The 23,739-nt window shown below is 35.6% G+C and overlaps 1 protein-coding gene across 1 annotated transcript in view; it reads left to right on the forward strand.

Moving 5' to 3' along the window:
• Positions 1–23,739, forward strand: part of ADAMTS19 (ADAM metallopeptidase with thrombospondin type 1 motif 19) — a 281,131-nt gene that overhangs the window by 79,669 nt on the left and 177,723 nt on the right. The window contains exon 7 of the mRNA XM_065874275.1: positions 16,925–16,968. Coding sequence (XP_065730347.1) covers positions 16,925–16,968 — 44 coding nt within the window. The remainder of the gene's footprint in view (positions 1–16,924; positions 16,969–23,739) is intronic.

Here is a 23,739-nt window from a genome sequence, read left to right on the forward strand (position 1 = left end):
GTTAGCATTTGCCTTATATATTGAGGTACTCCTATGTTGGGTGCGTATATATTTACAATTGTTATATCTTCTTGGATTGATCCCTTGATTATTATGTAGTGTCCTTCTTTGTCTCTTGTAATAGTCTTTATTTTAATGTCCCTTATGTCTGACATGAGTATTGCTACTCCAGCTTTGATTTCCATTTGCATGGAATACCTTTTTCCATCTCCTCACTTTCAGTGTGTTTTTGTTGCTATATTTGTAGTGGGTTTCTCGTAGACAGCATGAATATGGGTCTTATTTTTGTATCCATTCGGCCAGTCTATGTCTTTTGGTTGGAGCACTTAATCTATTTACATTTAATGTAATTACCAACGTTTATGTTCTTATTGCCATTTTGTTAATTGTTTTGGATTTTTGTAGGTCTTTTTTCTTCCCTTCCTCTTTAGTTCTCGTCTCTTGTGATTTGATGACTATCTTTAGTGTTGTGTTTGGATTCCTTTTTCTTTTTTCTGTGTATATCTATTGTAGAGTTTTGGTTTGTGGTTACCATGAGCTTTTGATATAGTAGCCTATATATGTACAAGATTGTTTTATGTTGCTCACCTCTTAATTTCCAATGCATTTCCAATATTCTGCATTTATACTCTCCTCACTATTGCTGGTTTTGATATCATATTTGTGTGCAGATGGTTTCCTACCTTTACTGTATGTTTACCTTTACTGGTCAGCTTTCCCATTCATAATTTTCTTGTTCTAGCTGTGGCCTCTTGTTCTCTGCCTAGAGAATTTCTTTTAGCTTTTGTTTGAAAGCTGGTTTGGTGGTGCTGATTCTCTTAGCTTTTGCTTCTCTGTAAAGCTTTTGATTTCTCTGTTGAATCTGAGGAAGAGCTTTGCTGGGTAGAGTATCTGTGGTTGTAGGTTTTACCTTTCCAGTACTTTCTGTTATTGTATGTTCTTTATATCTCTAGCTCTTCATTACACATTTCTCGTATCTTCTCAGTCTGTGTCTCCATTCTTTTCCCGAGATCTTAGGTCACCTTTACTATCATCACTCTGAATTCTTTTTTGGTTAGATTGCCTATCTTCACTTAACTTAGTTGTTCTTCTGGGGTTTTATCTTGTTTCTTCATGTGGAACATATTCCTCAGCCATCTCATTTTGTCTAACTTTCTGTTTTTGCAATTTCCATTCTGCAGGCTTCATAATTGTAGTTCCTCTTGCTTCTGGTGTCTGCCCCCTGGTGGGTGAGGCTGGTCTGAGGGGCTTGTACAGGCTTCCTGGTGGGAGTGACTGGTGCCTTTGCACTGGTGGGTGGAGCTGGGTTTTGTCCCTCTGGTGGGTAGGGCCATGTTAAGGGATGTGTTTAGTGGCAGTGTGGGCTCAGGAAGACTTAAACAGCTTATCTACTGAGAGTGGGGCTGTGTTTCCACCCTGTTGGTTGTTTGGCCTGAGGTGTCTCAGCATTGGAGCCTACAGGTTGTTGTGTGGAGAGCCACATCTTCGTGGCAAACTGGCAGCTTCCAGGAGACCTCATGCTAATAAGTACTCCCTGGTACCTCCGCCGCCAGTGTCTGTGTCCCCACAGTGAGCCACAGAACCCTCTGTTTCCCCAGGAGACCCTCCAAGACCAGCAGGTAGGTCTGACCCAGGCTTCTATGAAGTCTCTGCTTTTTCCCCTGAGTCCCAGTGTACACGAGACCTTGTGTGTGCCCTCCAAAATGGAGTTCCTGTTTTTCCCAGTCCTGTGGAGTTCCTGTGTTCAAGCCCAGCTAGCCTTCGAAGCCAAATGCTCTGGGGGCTCCTCCCAATGCCAAACCCCTAGACTGGGGAGCTGGACGTGGGGCTTGGAACTCTCATTTGTGTGGGACAACCTCTGCTGTATAACTATTTTCCACTTTGTGGGTCACCCACCTGCAGGGTATGGGAATTGATTGTATCATGAAAGCACCCTTCCTACCATCTTGTTGTGGCTTCTTCTTTGTCTTTGGGTGTAGAATATCTCTTTTGCTAGGTTCCAGTCCTTTTGTCGATGGTTGTTTAGCAGTTAGTTGTGATTTTGGTTTTTTCGTGAGAGGAGGTGAGTTCAAGGCCTTCTCCTCTACCATCTTATCTCTAACCCCACTCAAAACACTTTGCATTTGTTGTCAGGCCACTAGCATTCAGCTTCGGAGCCCACTCCTCGTCAATAGAAACTCTTTTTGGGCTTCTATTTCAACGTGACAGTGGGACTCCAGAGGGGTTTGGTCACCTCTTCTGAAAGTTAGCCAAAGAGAAGCTTGAGGGTGTCTGGCATCTCTTGAAGATGCAAAACCAGTGTGGAGGCTGTTCCCTCCACTAGGACATACCCCAAGATGAGTGGGGTAAAGCTCTGGATGCTGTGGAAGTCATGGTGGCCCTGGAGAACAACCTGAACCAGGCCTTTTGGGGTCTCTAAATAATTTATATTGGACTAACTTGCATCCCAAACTCTGTTATTGTATAAGGTCTGATATTTGTTACATAATGAAAATGGAATGGTATTTAACTTTTTCAAATGGTCAAATATATGAATGTTAAAAAAAGAAATATAAGCCAGAAGATAATTACCTTTTATTTCAGGTTAATATAGATATCATCTCATTTCATTTCCTCAGAGTTAAGCAGGTTGATGGGTAGAAAAATGGTGAGAAAATTAAGTGGGTCATAGTTATTAAGACCTAGAAAAAGGAACAGCAAAATTAAATGCAGGGCTTCCCTGGTGGCGCAGCGGTTGAGAGTCCGCCTGCCGATGCAGGGGACACAGGTTCGTGCCCTGGTCCGGGAAGATCCCACATGCTGCGGAGCGGCTGGGCCGATGAGCCACGGCCGCTGAGCCTGCGCGTCCGGAGCCTGTGCTCCGCAGCGGGAGAGGCCACAACAGTGAGAGGCCCGCGTACCGCAAAAAAAAAAAAAAAAAAAAAAAAAAAAATTAAATGCAGAAAACTGTTATAAAGTATTTCAAATAAAAAGGAAGTTTGAAGCATGAATGGAAATTAGCAAAGCATGTAAGGATCAAACATTCTGATATAATAAAAAGTATGTTGGACAATGGGGACAAACATACATTTAATCCCAGCTAGCCTAGTTATGAACTGTGTGACTTAGCAAATTGTTTAGCTTCATTGACCGTTAATTTTTCATCTGTAAAATGGGTATGATAATACCATTTCACAGGATATCTGATTCAATAGAGATGATATACCTAAATAACCTACTACAATGCCTGACCCATAGTAAATACTCAATTAAAATAGTTACGTTTTTGCCACTTTTGTTTCTAATATTAAAGAATAGGGAATGGGACGTACAGGAAGCGGGCATAAGCAAATATGTTTCTGTTCTTCTGAACTACACATGAAGACTTTCTGACTCTAGCTTGTATTTCTGCAAGTAATTTCTTTTAGTCTTATGCCCATTTATGGACTAAAGAACAACATTGAGAAATTATTGGACTCACTATTGGTGTTCACAGCCAATTCCAGTGAATGGTAACCCCCAAGAATTTTTTTAAGAATGTAATCTGATACTTTGATTAGTTGGAAGAATCCTCCATATTATCAGTTTCTCTACAGAGAGTTTATATATAGTATGTTTATGAGAAGAGAAAAGAGCCACAGGAAATAACTTTAAGTATAAAGAATAAGAGTGGCATTTGCTCCTGTATAGCTTTCAGCACATTTTCTGTACTGCCTAACTGTCTTTTTTCCTGTGAATTTTTGAGCTTTCTTTATGTACAGAACACTAAAAATTGTTCAATGACTTAAACTATACCTAAGTTTAGACTGACAAAAATCTGGCACCATCATTTTCATGTCTAATTATGTATAAGATAATCCTTGACTAAATAATTTTAGAAGGAAAAAACAAATTAATAGCACTTAAATATATATAAAGATGTTAGTCTTTTCTAAAGGATTATAAGCAAAATACAGGTCTAAATCTATTTAAAGTTATTTAACAAATAATTAAAATTTAATCCTTTTAGTGCATATTTTTTCAGCTCTCTGCTAAATTATATTGTTAAAATTGTTACAATATATTTTAAAAACATGCATCTTTTTTATGGTAGAGTTTCTCTTAATGGCATTTCAGAATGACAGGGTAGCTTTGGAAAGAGACTATTTAAAATCATTTTATTGTGGGGGGGTCCTCTAAGAAATCAGCTTATACTAAATTTTATCTTGTTTATGGCTTTAAGTGTGTTTTATTTGAATAAGTTTAACAAATATTAAAGTTTACTTTACCAAAAAAATTTTTATGAATTGCTTTTGAAAAAATAATAGAGCAGCAAATAATGCTGTTAATGAGTGATTAGGATTTTCAGTGAACATGTAGACCTCATTTTTAATTTTTAACCTGAATGTCATGTCATATTTTATAATAATTTTATATGACAGTCTTCTTAAATATACTTTATTTTATTATAGTACTAAATATTTCTGAAAGAAGAATTTTTAGTGCTGTATACAATTTCTAGTATTATTTGTCATCACATAAGCTATTGTATAGGCTTATTTCAAACTTCTAACTTGTATTGCCCACCACTCCAATATAGAGAAGTTAGATTCTCAGAATGCATTAACCACAAAGGGTTTTTATATATTTCTCTGCTGATAAAGTCTTCCTTCCTTATCCTCACAGTAGTTGGTTTTAGAAATACTGCTTATGAGACTAAAGTGGATGATAATCATAATTTGATTACTGATTCATATTTTTCTCTTCTTATTAAAAATGCAACACATTATAGAAATTTTAGAAGTCCAAGAATAAAGATAAAACATGAGCCTATAATCCCACTATGTAGGAATAATTATAGCTAACACGTTTAAGTATATTTCTCCAGTTTTATTTCTACATATTTCTTTAGCCAAAAACATATATTTATAATATTGGAGCATATTCTACATGCAAGTTTTGTCTCGCCCTACCAATACCATGACATTAATTTCATTCCTTACTTCCAATGCCATTTTTTCTCTTCAGAACTCTGAAAATAAAGAATCCCCTGCATCCATTATATATATTTTTTTATGTTTCAAAGCTTTAAAAGCCTAACTCCTCTTCATCATTACCTTCCTTGTTGCTAGCCTGCCCTAGCAGTGTAACACAAGTATTTTCTTTTTAAAACAACGTTGTATGATGTATTTCATATATTAAAAAATAATAATAATACAATTAACACCTGCATGTTCACTCCTCCATGTACAGAGCAGAACACTAACATGGAGTTGAAGTCCTCGTTTTATATACTATTTTATAATACATATTTTCCCTTAAAATTCTATTCCAAACATTCCCTTGTCCTTAAGTACTTCTTTAGGAAATATTGTAGAATAATTCTCTCCCCCACCACCAAAATAATGCATGAACATCTGTGGTAGAAATTGTCTAAAGGTAACCAATGTTTAGTTGGTGTGTGTATAGCATGAACTTTGTTTCATGCTCTACACAGTTTTCTCTATATTTTTAAAATTAATTATTTATTTTTGGCTGCGTTGGGTCTTTGTTGCTGCACATGCACTTTCCCTGGTTGCAGCGAGCAGGGACTACTCTTTGTTTTGGTGGGCAGGCTTCTCATTGCGGTGGCTTCTCTTGTTGCAGAGCACGGGCTCTAGGCACGCGGGCTTCAGTAGTTGTGGCACATGAGCTCAGTAGTTGTGGTGCATGGGCTTAGTTCCTCCGTGGCATGTGGGATCTTCCTGGACCAGGGCTCGAACCCTTGTCCCCTGCATTGTCAGGCAGATTCTTAACCACTGCGCCACCAGGGAAGTCCCAGTTTTCTCTGTTTGGCTGTTTGTTTGTTTTCTTTAACTTTACATTATGTCTTGCAAATCTTCATGTCATTTGTTGTGGAAGGGAGACTAATATACCCCAAAGAGGTCCCCTCTTAATCCCCAGAACCTGTGAGTATGTTCTCTTACATGGTAAAAGGGGCTTTGCAGATGTGATAAAAGGATGTTGAGATGAGAGTATCCTGAATCATCTGCATGGGCCCATGTAATCACAAGAAAATGCAAGCAAACAGATTTTACCTTAGAGCCTCTAGAAGGAATGCAGCCTTGATGACACCTTGATTTTAGCCCAATAAGACCTATATGTGGCTTCAGAACTCTAGAACTACCAGATAATACATGTCTGTTGTTTTTTATTTTTTGTTTTTGTGGCACGTGGGCCTCTCACTGCTGTGGCCTCTCCCGCTGCGGAGCACAGGCTCCGGATGCACAGGCTCAGCGGCCATGGCCCACAGGCCCAGCCGCTCTGCGGCATGTGGGATCCTCCTGGACCGGGGCACAAACCCGTGTCCCTGCATCGGCAGGCAGACTCTCAACCACTGCGCCACCAGGGAAGCCCATATCTGTTGTTTTAAGCCACTAAATTTGATGTAATTTGTTACAGCAGCAATAGAAAGCCAACAAACTCATATTTGGTCTATATCATTTGGAGGGAGGAACAGACATACTGTTTTACTGCATAGAAGTATCCTAATTTATGTGACTACTATGTATTTATGTAAGTTTCTGAATGTTCACGTTTAGAGAAAAATATATAGACATCTATATCTGTATATGGTTGTAAATAGGTACTAGTATTTATTTAGGATAATTACAGGGTACTTGATCTTGTGTTTAGAAAGATAATCTTCTTCATTGTCAAATACTCATAAAATGCAGTTGAACTGCATGTTTGCCCATAGGCTAGGGTAGCATATTAAAAGAATGAACTGAAGGTAGTCATACCTAGGATTTGTGAGAATATTCTAGATAATATTCTCCAGCAAAACACATAATAACCTGTGTCTTGTAATTTCAGTTTGCTGGCTCAAGTCAGTTTATAAAATAATTATTCGTCCTCAGATTTTCAAAACTTGAACTACTACCGAAGGACTAAATATGTCCTTTGTATGCGTAAATATGTACTCTGTATGATTTTCAAAGATAAGACAAATTAAAGCATTGTTATTTCTAATGTATCACTTATTTATGGATAGAAAACTAAAGCTTCACTGTCTAGAAAGGATTTCTGCTCAAAACCTAATGAAAAAACCTTTTGGGAGGCAAAACTTGCTATAGTTTTGCTAAGCCACTTCATGTTTCATGGAAAAAAAGATTTTTGTACACTTCCTAAACCCTTTAGCACAAATGTTAACTTCAGTTTTTTGCCCCCTGATAAATAGGACTTAAAATAGGGCTTAATAGCTTGCTTCTGGTTTTTGTTTTTTGGAAAGCAGTAGGAATAAAATCTGTGGTTGAAAATAGACAAAAAAAAAAAAAAACCTGTCAAAGGAGTTACACATATATAACATATTGATAGATACTGACATAAATCTATCTTTACTCACCTGTGGGGCTAAGGCTTATGTGGAGGATCACTTTTCTCCATATCACTGCTTCCAGTGCTCTAATAGTGAAAATTAGCCCAAAAAAGGGAATGTTTTATCTCTAAGTGACCTACCACCATTCATCAGGAAAGTCTAAATGAGCGGTTTGAGTAGTTGAGGAAAAATTCCTTTTAGTTAGTGTAGACATAGATTATCAGATCTTTAGCTTTGCAAGAAAGTTATCAAAAATAAGATAAAAATTTTAATCTCCATGGATTCCATGGTCTTATCCATATTTGACAAACTGAACTCATAAACAGCCTAGTTTCTAGTGAATGCTCATCTTAGGTCCTTATTAAATGTTGTATGTTACGTGAGCACATCAGTAGGAAAAGATTTTCGCTCAGCTATTAATTTTGATTTCAACTAAAATGGATAATGTTCGTATAAATCCAAACCTATCTGCAGTAATATATTTGTTAAATTGTTCTGTGTGATGCAATGAAGTAAATAGTTTAAAGCTGACCTAGTGCTGTGGGCTAATAGTAACAAAAACACAAAACACGTTATCCCAACAGTCAATGCCATGATTTCTTAGTGTAATTTTCACATTTCTATGTGAAGTTATAGAGAAGGTACGAGTCTGTGTCATGTAAATACTCTTTAATTTAGAATTTAATTTTATTAATGATAGTTTTGCCTTTCAGTATGTACTGAAATGCTTTCAGTACAATACTTCTGAAAGTTAGTTTCAAAATAATGCCATTGGCAAGTAAGATAGAAAATTTAATAAAATATAGACATGGCAGAAATACATTAATTTAATACAAATAATAGAATAATTGTTGAATGAATCATTTATAGGTATATCCCAAGGCACTATAAAGTTCTACAATGAGACTTATTCTCAGATGCATCTTCATTCTTGGAAATTAAAGGCTACATTTCATTTTTTTCAGTATAAATCTGAAGTTAAGCAGAATTTATTGGCCTTCCCAGTTGCCAAAGTCTAACAGTATCATTTCCATAAACTCACATAATGAAACTCTGTGATGTAGACTTCAGGCACACTGAGCCAAAAATGAGCCAAAAATGAGAGAATTTGAATCAACGTGATCACAGGTCTAGGCAGCAAGCAAATCTCTATCACCCTTACCCCTCAAAATCTTTGAATGTATGAAATTAAGATTACATTATTTTGGTCCTCTGTAAAGAAGTGTACAGTTGAAGAACTGAAGATTAAGAATTACAGTCTGATCTGCAGTTTTTAAATGCTGGTGACAGTTTGCTCTACAGTTGTACTGAAAGGTATTTCCAATGCTTTTGGGTAAAAGACCTTGAATTTTTGAAAAAATGTGCTTTATTCATTGGTTTGCTAAGTGAACAGAAATTGGCTGTGTGATGGACTCTAAGTGCCCTTGACAATAAGCAGTGCATTTCTCATAGTTTTATCATGTTGTTTAGTTACAGATGAAGTCCCTTGTTTCACATTACGTAAATCAAAGTCATCTTGCAGCCTCATGCATTGATATGATGTATCGTACATTTATAAAAAGCACAAAAAATCCCTTTCCCTCTACATCTGAATATACTTTACACTAAGTGATTCTTGGCCCTAAGGTGAAGATTTGATTTTATGTGGTTCTTTAATTTTCTGCATTACCATATTATTCAATACCATCTGTTTTGGGTGTTTCTCTCTCCATTTGTTTGCTGGCAAAGGCTATTGCAAAATAGAACTATCCATTATTTAATACAATTCCCCAGGCTTCTTCCTCACTGATCCTGGGCCCCTTACATATTACAGAGGTGATTGTGTGTCATTCTCTTCTTTGCCTTCAGAGTAGAAGCCTTTTTTATTTTTCTTTATATTCCTCTTATCCAGTGCTTGGCATGCAAGAAGCCCATAATGAATCCTATCGTATAGTTTGCGCACTACACAACAGTAGAGGGAGCCATTTACGTTGTTGTGTATGTAAATGTACCATTAGAATTAAGCAGTGTACAACCTATACAACTAGGCTTGGTGTCCTTGTAACAAATTTGATTTCTAGATCATCTGATACAGAGAAAGACTAAATATAGCCGGTCTTTTACTTGTTTCAAAAATGTCAGCAGACCTTTTCCATTCCTCTTCATCTGTAATTATATTCAGACTCTGAATATGTTGCACGACCAGGAGGTATATTTTCCATTATCATTTGGTATTGGTTTTGAGCCACAGAGACCAACACTGAGCACAAGAAGAGGTTCTTTCTGGATTTTTTTGATAAGTGGAGAAGATTCTGTGTAGTACTCAGAATCAAAGGAAGAACTGAAGAACCAAGCATCAAGAAAAACAGTGAAGAAAACAATAGAAATCTCTACCCCTGCGTTTGTATGATCCAGGGCCATTCACATTTTCTTACTATACTGTCTACTTTAGATTCTCTGAAAATGTGTGTTTGCATTGAAGGGGGTGTTATATGTGTAATTTCTGTGATTAGAAGTCAGTGACCAGAAAATATGACATATTTGAAGGAGGTTTCCCCAGTGGAATGATGCTGGGGGTTGGCAATAGTTAGGGTAATCTATTGCAGTGGCTGTCAAAGAATCACTCAGCTTTTTTAAAAAAACCTTTGATTATAATCCTGGGAACAAGATTAATTAAGAGCAGTCTATTTTACCCAGATTCTTAAGGTTTTCAGTTTTGTATCTTAAATATTGAAAGCAATGCCATCCACTAGTTTCACTTGGAAGTTTAGGATAGGGTAGCTTGAGTGGTTACATTTATGAGATAAAATTTGAGTGCATCTTCCCTCATTTTTCTTGAGATGTTCTTCTAATTTTTGTATGTATTTTCAGAAAAATACTTTTTACCAAAAAGGCATAAATTTTAAGACCCTTCAGTGCTGATGGGCAATCTGATTATTTGTTTCTATTAAACTTTTTTTCTTTGCTATTTCCTTTCATTCAGTTGGGACAGTAGATTTTTTAAGGCATATGCAAGTGACGTTCATTAGGATTATATACCTTCTGTATATAAAAGATTTTGTATAGAGTGAAGATTAATGTATCAAGTGGTAATAGCCCCAATTTTCAATTATCCAAGATGGATTAACTAGTTTATAGATTTACCAGAATAAAAAATAACAGCATATTTGAGAAAAACATTAAAATTTTTACAAATTACTGGAAACATGTACTGTTTATCTTGTTTACAAATACACAGTAATCTGTAGACAGCAGAATGTAACACTACATTGTATATATTGCATTTTGGGTGATGACTCTCTTCCTTGCAGTCAGATGAGAGGTCTCTGCAGTAGGCTTTCTCTAGAACAAAGATACCTCTGACATGTATTATAAAAGGAGAGGCAGGAGAAAACATGGCCACTACAACAAACCAAATCCAAATATTTACAGGTGGAGTTAAGTGAGGAAAGGAGGGGAGAAGGGATAATGTACAAAGGAGCCTGAGTCTCTGTCTTTCTTGAGTCCTAGTGAAATACTGGAGAAGCGTTCTTAGCTAAGAGAATTAAAGGAATAATAAATCTTCAACTAATTATTTATGAAGCAATTCTTGTGATAAACTCTCATACTTGTATTGTTTTGTTATTTTTAACTGCAGAATGGTAAATGCATTCCTAACTGTTGGTGTGATTTAAATGAATTAAGTTTATCATAAATCCATTTCGTCCCTTGTGTTAAAAACATATTATTTAAGGTTATCTTTATCGTCTTTATCTGGACTTTACCATTCTTCCCTTTACTCTAGTAATCAAGAGTTGATTTCTATATCTGTTTCATAGAAATCATCTTTGTCAGAAATTTGCCTGAAGAAATAGTAAAAAATTAGAGTAATTAATTATTGATGTTAAATTACTTCACTCCATAGTTAATTCATACCCTAGGCTAACCACACATTTCTTTCCATTTCCAACCTTATGGAAGAAAGATGACAATATTTTACCAATCACTAATTTTTACAATAATTTATAACTAATGTAATCCCTATTTGTAGAAAGATATCTTTTTTTTTTTTTTTTTTTGCGGTACACGGGCCTCTCACTGTTGTGGCCTCTCCCGTTGCGGAGCACAGGCTCTGGACGCGCAGGCTCAGCAGCCATGGCTCACGAGCCTAGCCGCTCTGCGGCATGTGGGATCTTCCCAGACCAGGGCACGAACCTGTGCCCCCTGCATCGGCAGGCAGACTGTCAACCACTGCACCACTAGGGCAGCCCTGTAGAAAGATATCTTTGAAAAAGTACTTCATCAGTTGAGGTCAATGTGAACATCTTACTGAGGGAGTTCAGTCTTTTAAAGAGTTTGGTAAAAGTAGCTGCATCATATAAAATGTAAGAATAGAATAAGGCCTATGTATATTAAGATCTAATATTAACAATAAATATGTTTCAGTATGCTTAATTACTATATGGTAGGTCACAGATTGTGTTCTCTTCTTTTAATTATGTGATGATCTAGCTGACTAGATAATCAGAAAATGTTCCCATCATTGACATCTAGGAATTGTAGAAAAAATATAATAGAAGTCCTTTTACACGCATAGATGAGCCAAAAACAAGAGGGCTCTGGCCAAAAAAAAAATGCAGTAAGCTTCTGAAGTAATGTGATAGTTGTCCTGGTAGGAATTTGTTGGACTTAAAAATCTGGGTTCTTGGGTTTATCTCCCACATAAAGAAAAAACATTGTGGCTTTGCAAAGTGGGAACTGAGATGATTGTATACAGCCAGAACCCTTGGGTACCTACACCCTTAATAAAAGTTGGATCTGGTATAAAAACTTTGCAAACAAGCACAGGTTGTCAACAGGAAGCATTCTTTCTATCTCATCCATGAATGCATGTTAGGACAAAATGGCTCTTTTCGGTATTCATTACCATGAATATGATCCAACATTGAAGCACTTAGTGAAAGCATATGCAAAACTGCTGTGAAAGGGCCCTCTTTCAACTTTGACCTCACAAGGCAACCACAAATAAAGTACAACTAAATGAGTTCACAATAGGATTCCAAAACACAAAGTGACAACATATCCCACTGTAAGAGCCAAGAAGCATGAAAAAGAATATTTTAAAAGACTGACAGAGATGATAAAAAAAACATGTTCACATGATTAAAAACACACAAATTTCAAAATGTGAGAGAAAGGTGTTTTGGGAAAAAAGAGATGATTTGAAAATTGAGGAAAATAAAACATATAAAAAATGTACTTAAATATCTCAATTTCAGAGTTGAAGAGCAGAGTAGATGCAGCTGAAGAGAGCACTAATGGATTGGATGATAGAGCTGAAGGATTCTCCTAGAAGGCTGCCTAAAGTGGTTAAGAGATGGAAATACAAAAGAGTGCTTGAGAGTTATTGACATCAGAATGAGAAGAGCAAACATATACCTAAAGGAGTTCTAGGAGAAGAGAGTAGAGAGAATGTGAGAGGAATTAGATAAATAGATAATGGTTAGAATGTTTGTATGTTTGTGGATCTTCAAATTGAAAGACATACCAAGTACCAAAGAAGATAAATAAAAAACTCAGGACCTAGACACATCTTAGTGGGACTGCAGAACTACAAAGACAAAAAGAAATCTTAACATTAATCAGAAACAATGTTACATGTCCATTATATCCAATAAAAAATTAATTAGAAACCAAATCAATGAAAGAAGAGCAAGGTGATTGGAGACTTCTATTTTATAAATGCTAGAATAAAATGAAATAATATCTTCAATGTGCTGAGGGCTGATAAAGTCAACCTACAATTCTACAGTCAGCTACTGTTCCATTATGAATGAATGCAAACTAATGAGAATTAAGGAAACAGTATCTGGGCCAGTTTAGTATTCATAGGTCCTCACTGAAGGAGGTACTGAAGGATGTACTTAAAGAATAACAGACTCTCTAGAAAGTAATGATACAGAGATTACTGAGAAAAGAAATTGCCAAATATATAGGCAAATCTAACTGAGCACTAATGGTTTAGAAAAAACTGTCTAACTTGAGAGTTTAAAAACTGAGATGGAATTACAGGAATGCCTTGGAGATATTGTAGGTTTGGTTCTGGACCACTGCAATAAAGCGAGTCACGTGAATTTTTTGGCTTCCCAGTGCACATAAAAGTCATGTTTACAATATACTATAGTCTATTAAATGTGCGAGAGCATTATGTCTAAAAAATTTTACATACCTTAATTTAAAAATACTTTATTGCTAAAAATGCTAACCATCCTCTGGGCCTTCACTGAGTCATAGTAGTAACATCAAAGATCATTTATCACAGATGACCATAACAAATATAATGATAATAAAAAAGTTTGAAGTGTTGTGAGAATTACTAGAATGTGACACAGAGACATGAACTGAGTAAATGCTGTTGGAAGAAATGGTGCCAACAGACTTGCACAATGCAGAGTTGCCACAAACCTTCAATTTGCAGAAAATGCAGTATCTGCTAAGCACAGTAATACAAAGCACAGTAAAATGAGGTATGCCTCTATAGTGTCAGATAAAAATAAGATGAAAGATTGAAGGAAGAGATTGGATTAAAAGTGTTTGATATCCTTACCTTTTTCAAGAAGAGACCAGAGATACTTTTTAACTTGAAGCATCTCGAGTGAATACGGTACACAGAATAATGTCCATGTTCTAATCTACAAAACCTGTGACTGTTATACAGCAAAAGGGACCTTGCAGGTGTGATTTTGTTAAGGATTATTGAGATTGGGAGATTATCTGGAATTATCTAGGGGATCCTAATGTAATCACAGGGTGTGGGGAAAGAAGGAGGCAAGAGAGTGGGAGAAAGAGATGTGGTGATGAAAGTAAAGGTCAAAGTGATGCAGTTGTCAGCTTTGAAGATGGAAGGGGACTATGAGTCAAGAAATCCAGGCATTTATAAAGCAGAAACTAACCATTGTAAAGCAATTATACCCCAATAAAGATGTTTTAAAAAAAAAAAAAGAAATCCAGGCAGCCTCTAGAAGCTGGAAAAGGCAAGGAAACAGATTCTGGCCTAGAACTTCCAGAAGGAACAGAATCATGCTTACACCTTGGTTTTAGCCCAGCAAGTTCTATTTCAGACTTCTGATTTGGAGACTGTAAGATGTGTTAAACTGCTAAATTTGTCAAAGTTGTTATAACAGCAATAGAAAACTAGTACAGTGTACTTTAAAATGTAGAAGTAACTGTAGATCAAACACAATCTAATGTTATTTTTCAAAACAGTAGCAGAAGAATGTGGAAAATAAAACTGCATATGAACAAAGACAAAAACAGAAGAAAAGGACAACTTGGTAAATAGCAATCACAAAAAATAGAGAAATCCAAATATGTTAATTAGAAATATTAAATTCACTTATATAGTATATAATGAGGTTTTATAATTTTAGTCATATGCTATTTATAAGAGAATTTATGAGAATTAGAATTAGAATTATAAGAGAATTAGAGGAAATGAAGGTGAAAGTAAAACAAAGGAAAATATATGCCAAGCAAATATTAATGTTTTACTAATATATTAATATTTGTTAATGTCAGATACAATAGACTTTAACACAGAAAACATTAAAAGGGATGAGTAGGGTTTTACACAGTAATAAAAACAATAATTCAAAGTAAATAATAAAAATTTAGAGAGAGCTTCGACATAAACAGCACAAATTAGTAGAATCACAGGGAAACATCATCAAATTTATAACAATGGAATTTTAAGAGCTCTTCCTTAGTAGCAGATGCAAAAATAAATTCAAAATTTCTCATTCTGTTGAGCAACTGTGTATCTGGGCTTGTTATAGCTAGATCTAATGAACATGTATAGCTTTGCTCCAAACTAATAGAGAGTATACATTTTAAACATGCACAGAATATTTATAAAACTATGCATAGAGTTGTGGATTCTGCTGGATGAGCCAAGCAAGATATGGATTGAAAACTAACCATTGTAATTACCGATGTAGATGTCACTGGGGACAGTGAAAGGAGTGTTACACTTAATTTTTAAAGATTTTTTGGGGACTTCCCTGGTGTCGCAGTGGTTAAGAATCCGCCTGCCAATGCAGGGGACACGGGTTTGAGCCCTGATCCGGGAAGATCCACATGTCGCGGAGCAACTAAGCCCGTGTGCCACAATTACTGAGCCTGTGCTCTAGAGCCCACGAGCCACAACTACTGAGCCTGAGAGCCACAACTACTAAAGCCCACGCGCCTAGAGCCTGTGCTCCACAACAAGAGAAGCCACCACAATGAGAAGACCACACACCACAACTAGAGAAAGCCCATGCGCAGCAATGAAGACCCAATGTAGCCATAAATAAATAAAATAAAATTTTAAAAATAAAGTTATTTTTCATTTTGGAATGGCATTCAGATGGCTATAATAGAGGAATAAAAATAGTTTTTTCCTTTCTCCTTCACACACAAATTGTCATATTGTTTGTTAAAAATTCTATAGAACCTAAATGCTCATTACTAGGAAATTGCTTAAATTATGGCACAGGAATAGAAGCAACAGCAACAACAAAAAACAGCAAAAACATCAACAACTGACTTGAGAGCTTTCTATGTGCCTGGCATTGTTTTAAATGCCTTGTATGTGTTAACTCATTCAAACCACACAGAAAACCTATGTCTTAAGTGTTTTATACATGTTAAATCATCTAAGCTGTACAATAAATCTATGTGGTGAATAGATATCATTATTACCTCTATTTTTTAGGTGAAGTGACTGAGACAAAAGAAGGTTAAGTAAATTCCCTAAGGTCACAAAGCTAGTAAAAGGTAGATAAAAAGTTCTGCTTTCATATAGTTTCCCTTTAAAGCTCATTACTAGTTAGGGAATGTTCTCTAAGATATGGTAGTTAAATAAAGAGAAAATTATAGAATTTTATTCACGGTGATATCCCACCTGTGTAAAAATACTAATTTCCTCATGCCTTTATTAAAATTATCAGTCTGTTGCCAATCTTAAGATATAAAATGTTATGTTGTTTTAAATTATATTTCTTACATTTAAATCTTCAATTTTGAAATTATTTTTATGTCATGTGAAGTAGGGATCTTAACAATATTTTTCAAACAGAAAACCATATCCCTACACCAGATATTTTTCTTGTAATAAAACAATGAAATACTATAAAATTCAAAACAAGATGGAATTTTTATGAAATATTGTATAGGAAATAGGACATAATGTTTTAGGATTGTATCAGGTAAAAATTATAACAATTTAATTCTCACATTTTCTTAGAATTAAAAATTAGTTAATCTTATTTCCAGTTTTATTAAATTCTTAGAGATAAAGAGTATGGTTCAGGGCTTCCCTGGTGGCGCAGTGGTTGAGAGTCTGCCTGCTGATGCAGGGGACACGGTTTCGTGCCCCGGTCCGGGAAGATCCCACATGCCGCGGAGCGGCTAGGCCCGTGAGCCATGGCCGCTGAGCCTGTGCATCCAGAGCCTGTGCTCCGCAATGGGAGAGGCCACAACAGTGAGAGGCCCGCGTGCTGCAAAAAAAAAAAAAAAAAAGAGTATGGTTCAGTTATTCATTATAACTATTAAAAATGAGTCAGTCACATACTCTGTGGAAGAAACAATATTTTCTATTTTTCTTTCTAGGAAAGATTTCTGTGTACACAAAGATGAACCATGTGATACTGTTGGTAAGTGTACATAAAAATTTTTACAGTTTGGAGGAGACCTGGGGAACTTGAACACGTCATTTGTTTAAACATAGAAAATTATTTGAAAGTGCTAGTTTGAATGAAACACTTTTAGAATGTCAGTGATATATATTTTCAACTTATATGTTTGTCACCACTTCAGTTATTAATGAGACAACCTGAGGACATGTATGTACTATATATTGGAGGAAAGTTTAAATGATGCTTTAAGAATATCACAAGGTCTTTTTTGTGTTTTTTCCCCCAGAAATATACCCATGGATTCAATAAAATTACATTATTATTCATAAACTGAGGCACAATATGTTAACGTCAGTAGGATTGACCTTTTTCAGGCTAATGGATTTGTTTTTGAGTTATACATTTGAAGTTCTTTGCAGACTGTGAAAGAAAGTCCATCTAATTTGCCTGACAAATGAGGATTTTCTGTACATAAAGTAGCAAATTTTCTATATTTTGTCCTGGATATCTAAAATCCCTAAAATGTAACCATATAGCCAGTAGGATCCATGAACCACAGTTCTTAATTTTGAGAAAATACCACATTAATGCTAATATAAATGCATGTATATAAATTTACCTATCTAAACAGATAGATAGCTAAAACTGTAGATAAATAAAATTATATAACTATTTATATGTTTAGTCTTAAGACACTATATATATGTATAGTGTCTTTTGTTTTTTTATTTTTGGGCCGCACTGCGCGGCATGTGGGATCTTAGTTCCCCGACCAGGGATCGAACCCGCGCTCCCTGCATTGGAAGCGTGGAGTCTTAACCACTGGACCACCAGGGAAGTCCCTGTATGGTTTTAATAAGGTATTACTATTGGGTTATTGGTAAGGTATATTTAAGAGTCATGATTTGGTTTTGATGTGTCATGTGGGGTTCATTACTATAGTGTAGTGTGTATTTTAACTTAACCATCGTTGAGGTGTTATTTATTCCTTGTGAGGCGAACAATAAAAAAGTGGCAAAAACAGAATAAATTAAGTACCACTGGTGCTTAAAAAAGTAATTCTAACTAGTTCTGTTAACTTAAGTTCTCACTAGCCTCCTCAGATGATTAAATCTGAGATAGTAAGTGGAAAATAGTTATAATAGTATGAAGCAGATGATGATGGAATCAAAGGATTGTTTGATTTAGAAGGGACTGTAAAAATAAAATGAGCTGGACACCTAAGGAAAAGCTGAATTGATTTAGGGATGATCTTCCTAATGTTAACTAACTTGCTTCCTGCAGTTTTGTTGTCTTCTTGCCTGAATCTTCAGAAATTAAATCTTGATATATAGCTTTAATCAACTAACCATGGAAGCATTTGATTACCAATAATGCTTGTCTCAAAATAATTACCTTTCCTCTACTTAAACAACTATGTTGCCCCTAAAACCTTCTCTTAATATAGCCAGATCAACTGCTTGCCTTAGTAGAGTATCTGAGAGAAATCAGCAATTCGGACAGTATCTTCCATAATTATGGACTCTCACCACCTCTTTACAGCATGGATGCATGGACTAAGAAAGCAGTTACTAATGTGAGGCGAACCAATTTCTCTTTGACTATGACTACGTTTTATATCTTGCTAAATCTTCTAATTGAAAATAGCATGCATATTCATGCTGTGAAACATTTTCTGGGTTGAAGCACATTTGAATAATGAGGTAGCTTGGTATATTTGGAATTATTAGTATAATTAGAATATATATGGTTCGGTAGCACAGTGGTGTAATCAGTCCCCAGCTCTGTTCATCTTGTCCATTAAGAGCTTGATAAAAACTAGCTTTAAATATTATAGCATAGGATGTGGAAAGTCCGATGCCCTTTCTGAGATCTGTGTTTCTGAGTGCTTAGATTCTCAAGGTCTTCTCTGGCATCACTAAGTCCTAGTTTTCCCCTCTGTATCTTGTGGCATTTCTTTTTCTCATCCCAAATATGATACAAGCGTCTTTTTTCATATTTAGTCTTGAGCAGAGTAAAAATCTGAGATATTTCTTTAGGGGACATTGAATGAAAACCTCTAACAACCAAATCAGAAGAGTAGTCTCTTTATCCCAATCCCTGTCCCCACACAAAAAATCTTTTCACATGAACCATACTTATGCCTAGAGTTATAATACATTGGTAAGATTTATAAAGACATTTGTGTGAAATAGACATGGCGGTTGCCACCCTATCACTCATGCATCCACCACTGTGCAGCCGTGATGCCAGGTAGAAAAGGATACTCCTCTACAGTTGGGTCATGATTTGTCCAGGCCTATCAAAGGGATCGTTTCAGGACCTCAGGCCTAAGCAGTCAGCATATGGAATTGCTATGGTTGGGACATGCGACCTGTAACCTATGTCTGCTTCATGAAGCTGAAGAAAGAAACATTTTTCATGGTTGAAGCTTGGTCATGTCTGTCCCCACTGTGTGTAAACAAGGAAGGATGCAACCATGATTACTATAATAACAAAGGAAACTAGCCTTCAGATGAATCTGAATTCATACACTGCAGAATGGAGAGATGCAGGCTGCCTTTATCCTTAATGACATTGTTGAATTATGGCATCCTCCACACCTTGGACCTGGTCTAACCTTTAGGCTTCTGAATGTGTAAGCCAATAAATATCCTTATTATTTAAGCCAATTTAAAGTTTTCATTTCTGTAGCTTGCAGCCTAAGGCATAGATCTTCCCTGATACTCATATACTCTTTTATAAGAGAAGAAGAATATGGGGCAATATTAATAATATCCACTCTTATTAAGAGAGTGCTGATAAACTGCTCTGTGATTTGTCCCCCAAATTAAATAAGCATGTGTAGCCTACTGGTGATCTTAACAGCTCTCAATCTCTAGCATAACAAAACAGAAGAGATTTAGAGCTTAAATCAATTGAATATCTGTTGACACACATTTTTAAATCTCCTCATGTATATTATGGGTTTTTTTTTTTTGTCAGATGCTTAAGTTCATATATCCCTTCTTTCTTTTATCTATTTCTGATGTGAAGTCAGTCCATTTCACGTTGGATACTATAGTGAAAATACTGAAATAGAGGAAGGAGAAAGGAAAGAAGTGGATTTAGTATTTATTAGTTTGGATAATATGGGCCTGAATGGTTACTTTACCATGAAAATTTCCCCTACTCTCCTACATGTAGTGAGAGGGGAAGGACAGCAGTTAAAAACTTTGAATTCTGGTTGTTAATTTGAATTGTAAATGGAGAGAAATGCCTATATTTTAAAAGCAATGTAATACTTATACTGTGCATTGTAACTTGAGCAACACTTTAATGGACATTTTCTCATTTATTTTCTGAAACTCTCTAGCTTTGTTATCATTACTGCTTTACAGATGAAGGAAACTCTGAAACAGAACAGAGCATCAATTTTGAAGTCAGACATCTAGATTTAAATCAGTGCTCTGCTATTTATTACCTACATGAATGTGGGCACATTATTTAACACCTTGAAAGTTTGAATTGCTCACCTTTAAAATAGAGCCTATGTTATTGACCTCACAAAGGCAGAGAGTTTTTAATTGGCACTGAGTAGGCACTAGTTTCTATCACATCCTTTTACTCCCTGCAGAGAAGTTGCATATTTGTCCAGCATCACTGCTAGTAAATGCCACATGGTGCTAACCTCTGTCTCAGATCTTACTATAATGAGAGGCAGCTTTCCTTTATAACATGATGCATTTGTTAATCGAGGACAATACAACTAGAAATCTGAAGGTGAGAAAAATATCTTTGAATGAAGTTTTAGAATAAAATTGTATATATTAAAGTATATAAAGAAATAGCTAATATAAGCTTGGAAGTAACTTTTACTTACCAGCATTTAAAATTTGAAACAATAAGATATTTTGCTTGTTTACTGATGCAGAAGATATGTGCATTTTAAATGAGCCAGGCCGTATCAGTGCTATGGAATATTATAAATAAATGTTTCAGTTGATAAGTTATACTTATTTATTAAGCTTATGTTTGAAAAGCTGTTTAGAGGGTAAAAGTTGTTTTACCACCTCCTCAAGCACATTCTTTCCTGTGGTTTTAGTTAGGCAGATTAGTAGATAGGTATATAGATACTGGGAGGAAAAAAATGCTATTAAGTGTTTTAATCAGCAAAATATCAATTCTCAAACATATGTGTGTTCATCTTTTCACATACCTGAAATTGAGATTAATTTTGTAATCAGTGGCCTATTAAAATTATGTCATAGTTTCAGTCAAAGTTTTTTAATCTTAGGTTTGGATGAACTATGGTGCTGTCCTTAAATTGAAAGAGAAATAAAGTATAATTCCAGATGCAAGTCCCAACTATTACTACTGGTATTGCTAGTGAAGTTGCCTTACTTTCTGTGGCTGGCAGAATAATGGTCCCTGAAGATGTTCATGTCCTAATGGACCTGGAACCTGGCAATATGTTAGGTTACATAGCAAAGAGAAATGAAGTTTTCAGGTGGAACTAAGGCTCCTAGTCAACTGACTTTAAAATAGGGAGATTATCCTAGGAAGTCTGGTATGCCCAATGTAATCACAAGCGTCCTCAAAAGGGGGAGAGGGAGGCAGAAAAGCTCAGAGTTGGAGAGAGATATGATTACTGAAGAAAAGCACAGAGAGATGTGATGTGAGGATTCAACTTGTCATTACTGGTTTTGAGGATGGAGTCAGGGAGCCCCAGGTGAAGAAATATCTAGAACATGGAAAAAGCAAGGAAACAGATTCTCCACTAGAGCCTTCAGAGGGAGCACAGACAGCCTCATGATACATTGATTTTAGCCAGTGGGATCTGGGTCAAACTTCTAATGTAGAGAATTGTAAGATAACAAGTTTGGGTGTTTTAAGCCACTAAATTTGTGATATTTTTGATAACAGCAACCATAGAAAAGCAATATACCTTCCAATAATTAATTACTCCCTCCCATAACTTATGGAGAAGGAGTAAGGAAACATGGTATTCTTAAATCTTTAGACTGTGGGTTCAAAAATTCTGTCTCAATAGTTTTAAGAACTGGTGAAGGGTTTGGGATTAGATAAAACACTAAAATTTGGATCATGTTATATAAATATATATAAGGAGCAACGAACTGGGGCTATGGTAACAAACATGATTAATTATAGTTGGCCATTTCTAGCAGAGAGACTAGACAAAAAAATAGCCTATATCATTCACTAGCAAGCTACGAAATCTAATCAGTCCGTTAAAATCTTTCCAAGAAAATGCCAAACCCTAATGATTTCACAGATGATTTCTACTAAAATTCCAGAAAACAGATCATTCCAATATTATACAAGCTATTTTAGAGAATAGAAAAAGGTGAATTCAAACCATATAAATTTCTTACCATATTCTAAAGCGGACAGTGTAAGAAGGAAAAATAATAAGCCATTCTCACTCAGGAAATAAAAGAAAGAATTCTATATCAAATATTAGCAGATATTATCTCACAATGTATTTTTTAAATAACCAAGTAGGGTTATTTTATTTGAGATTTATTCTGGAAATACAGGGGTAGTTTAACATTAGAAAATCTTAAAATGTAACTCTGTAATCCAATTAAAGATAAAAACCATATGATCCGGCTTCCCTGGTGGCGCAGTGGTTGAGAGTCCGCCTGCCGATGCAGGGGACACGGGTTTGTGCCCTGGTCAGGGAAGATCCCACGTGCCGTGGAGCAGCTGGGCCCATGAGCCACGGCCGCTGAGCCTGCGCGTCCAGAGCCTGTGCAACGGGAGAGGCCACAACAGTGAGAGGCCCGCGTACCACAAAAAAACAACAACAAAAAAAACATATGATCATCACAATGGATAAAGAAAATATCTTTCAGGCAATTCAAAACTCTTGGCAAAATAGGACAAAGTAGGAACTTTATTAACCGGGTTAAAGATATTTATAAAAAAATATGAATATTTTTTTTAAATAGTGGAGCATTAAAAGCATCCCTTTTGAAATCAGAAACAAGGACAGGACCCTATATTCACTATTTCTGTTCAACGCTGCGTTGGAACATTTAGGCCTTAAAATGATGTGGACGTTATGATTGTCTACATTTAAAAAAATAGAGAATATGGAGTTAATTGTTAAAATTAATGGAAGAGTTAGGTGGTTAGATAGCAAATCAATATTGAATAACCAATTGCATTTTATATGCCAGCAATTGGCAGTGACACATTTTATTTAAAAATTCTATGAAATATATTTAAAAATACACAAAAAATAAAATTATTTGGAATATATAATATAATAACAAATATCTAAGACATATGGAGAAAATTATTGAGCTATCTTGAAATTCAGTGAAGAAGACCTGACTCAATGAAAAGATAAAGTGTATTTACAGTCTGAAGGACTAAAGATGATACAAATATCCATTTCCCTCAAATTGATCTGTTGATACAACATATTTCTTTAAAAATTCTAACAAATTTTGGAGGAAAATTGAAAGGCTGATTCTAACTGTTATATGGAGGAGCATAGGCCTAAGAATTGCCAAGAGACTAGGGAAGAAAGTATATGGAGAGGAAATCTTCTCTATTAGGTATCAAGATATGGTCTATAATAAATAGGGCAATGCAGTTACACATATTTGGGAAATGAACACTGGAAAAGGAGGAACATGATATTAAGATAGTCATTCAGATGGAAAAATGTTGAAATGAATTCCATATGGTTTAGATTTTTTTAATTTAGAACAGAAAATATAAAAATATAATTTTATATTTTTGAGGTAGAGACAAATTTCTGAAAAAGAACACAAA

Source organism: Phocoena phocoena, chromosome 3 (genome assembly GCF_963924675.1).
Source record: "Phocoena phocoena chromosome 3, mPhoPho1.1, whole genome shotgun sequence".
NCBI lineage: Eukaryota > Metazoa > Chordata > Mammalia > Artiodactyla > Phocoenidae > Phocoena > Phocoena phocoena.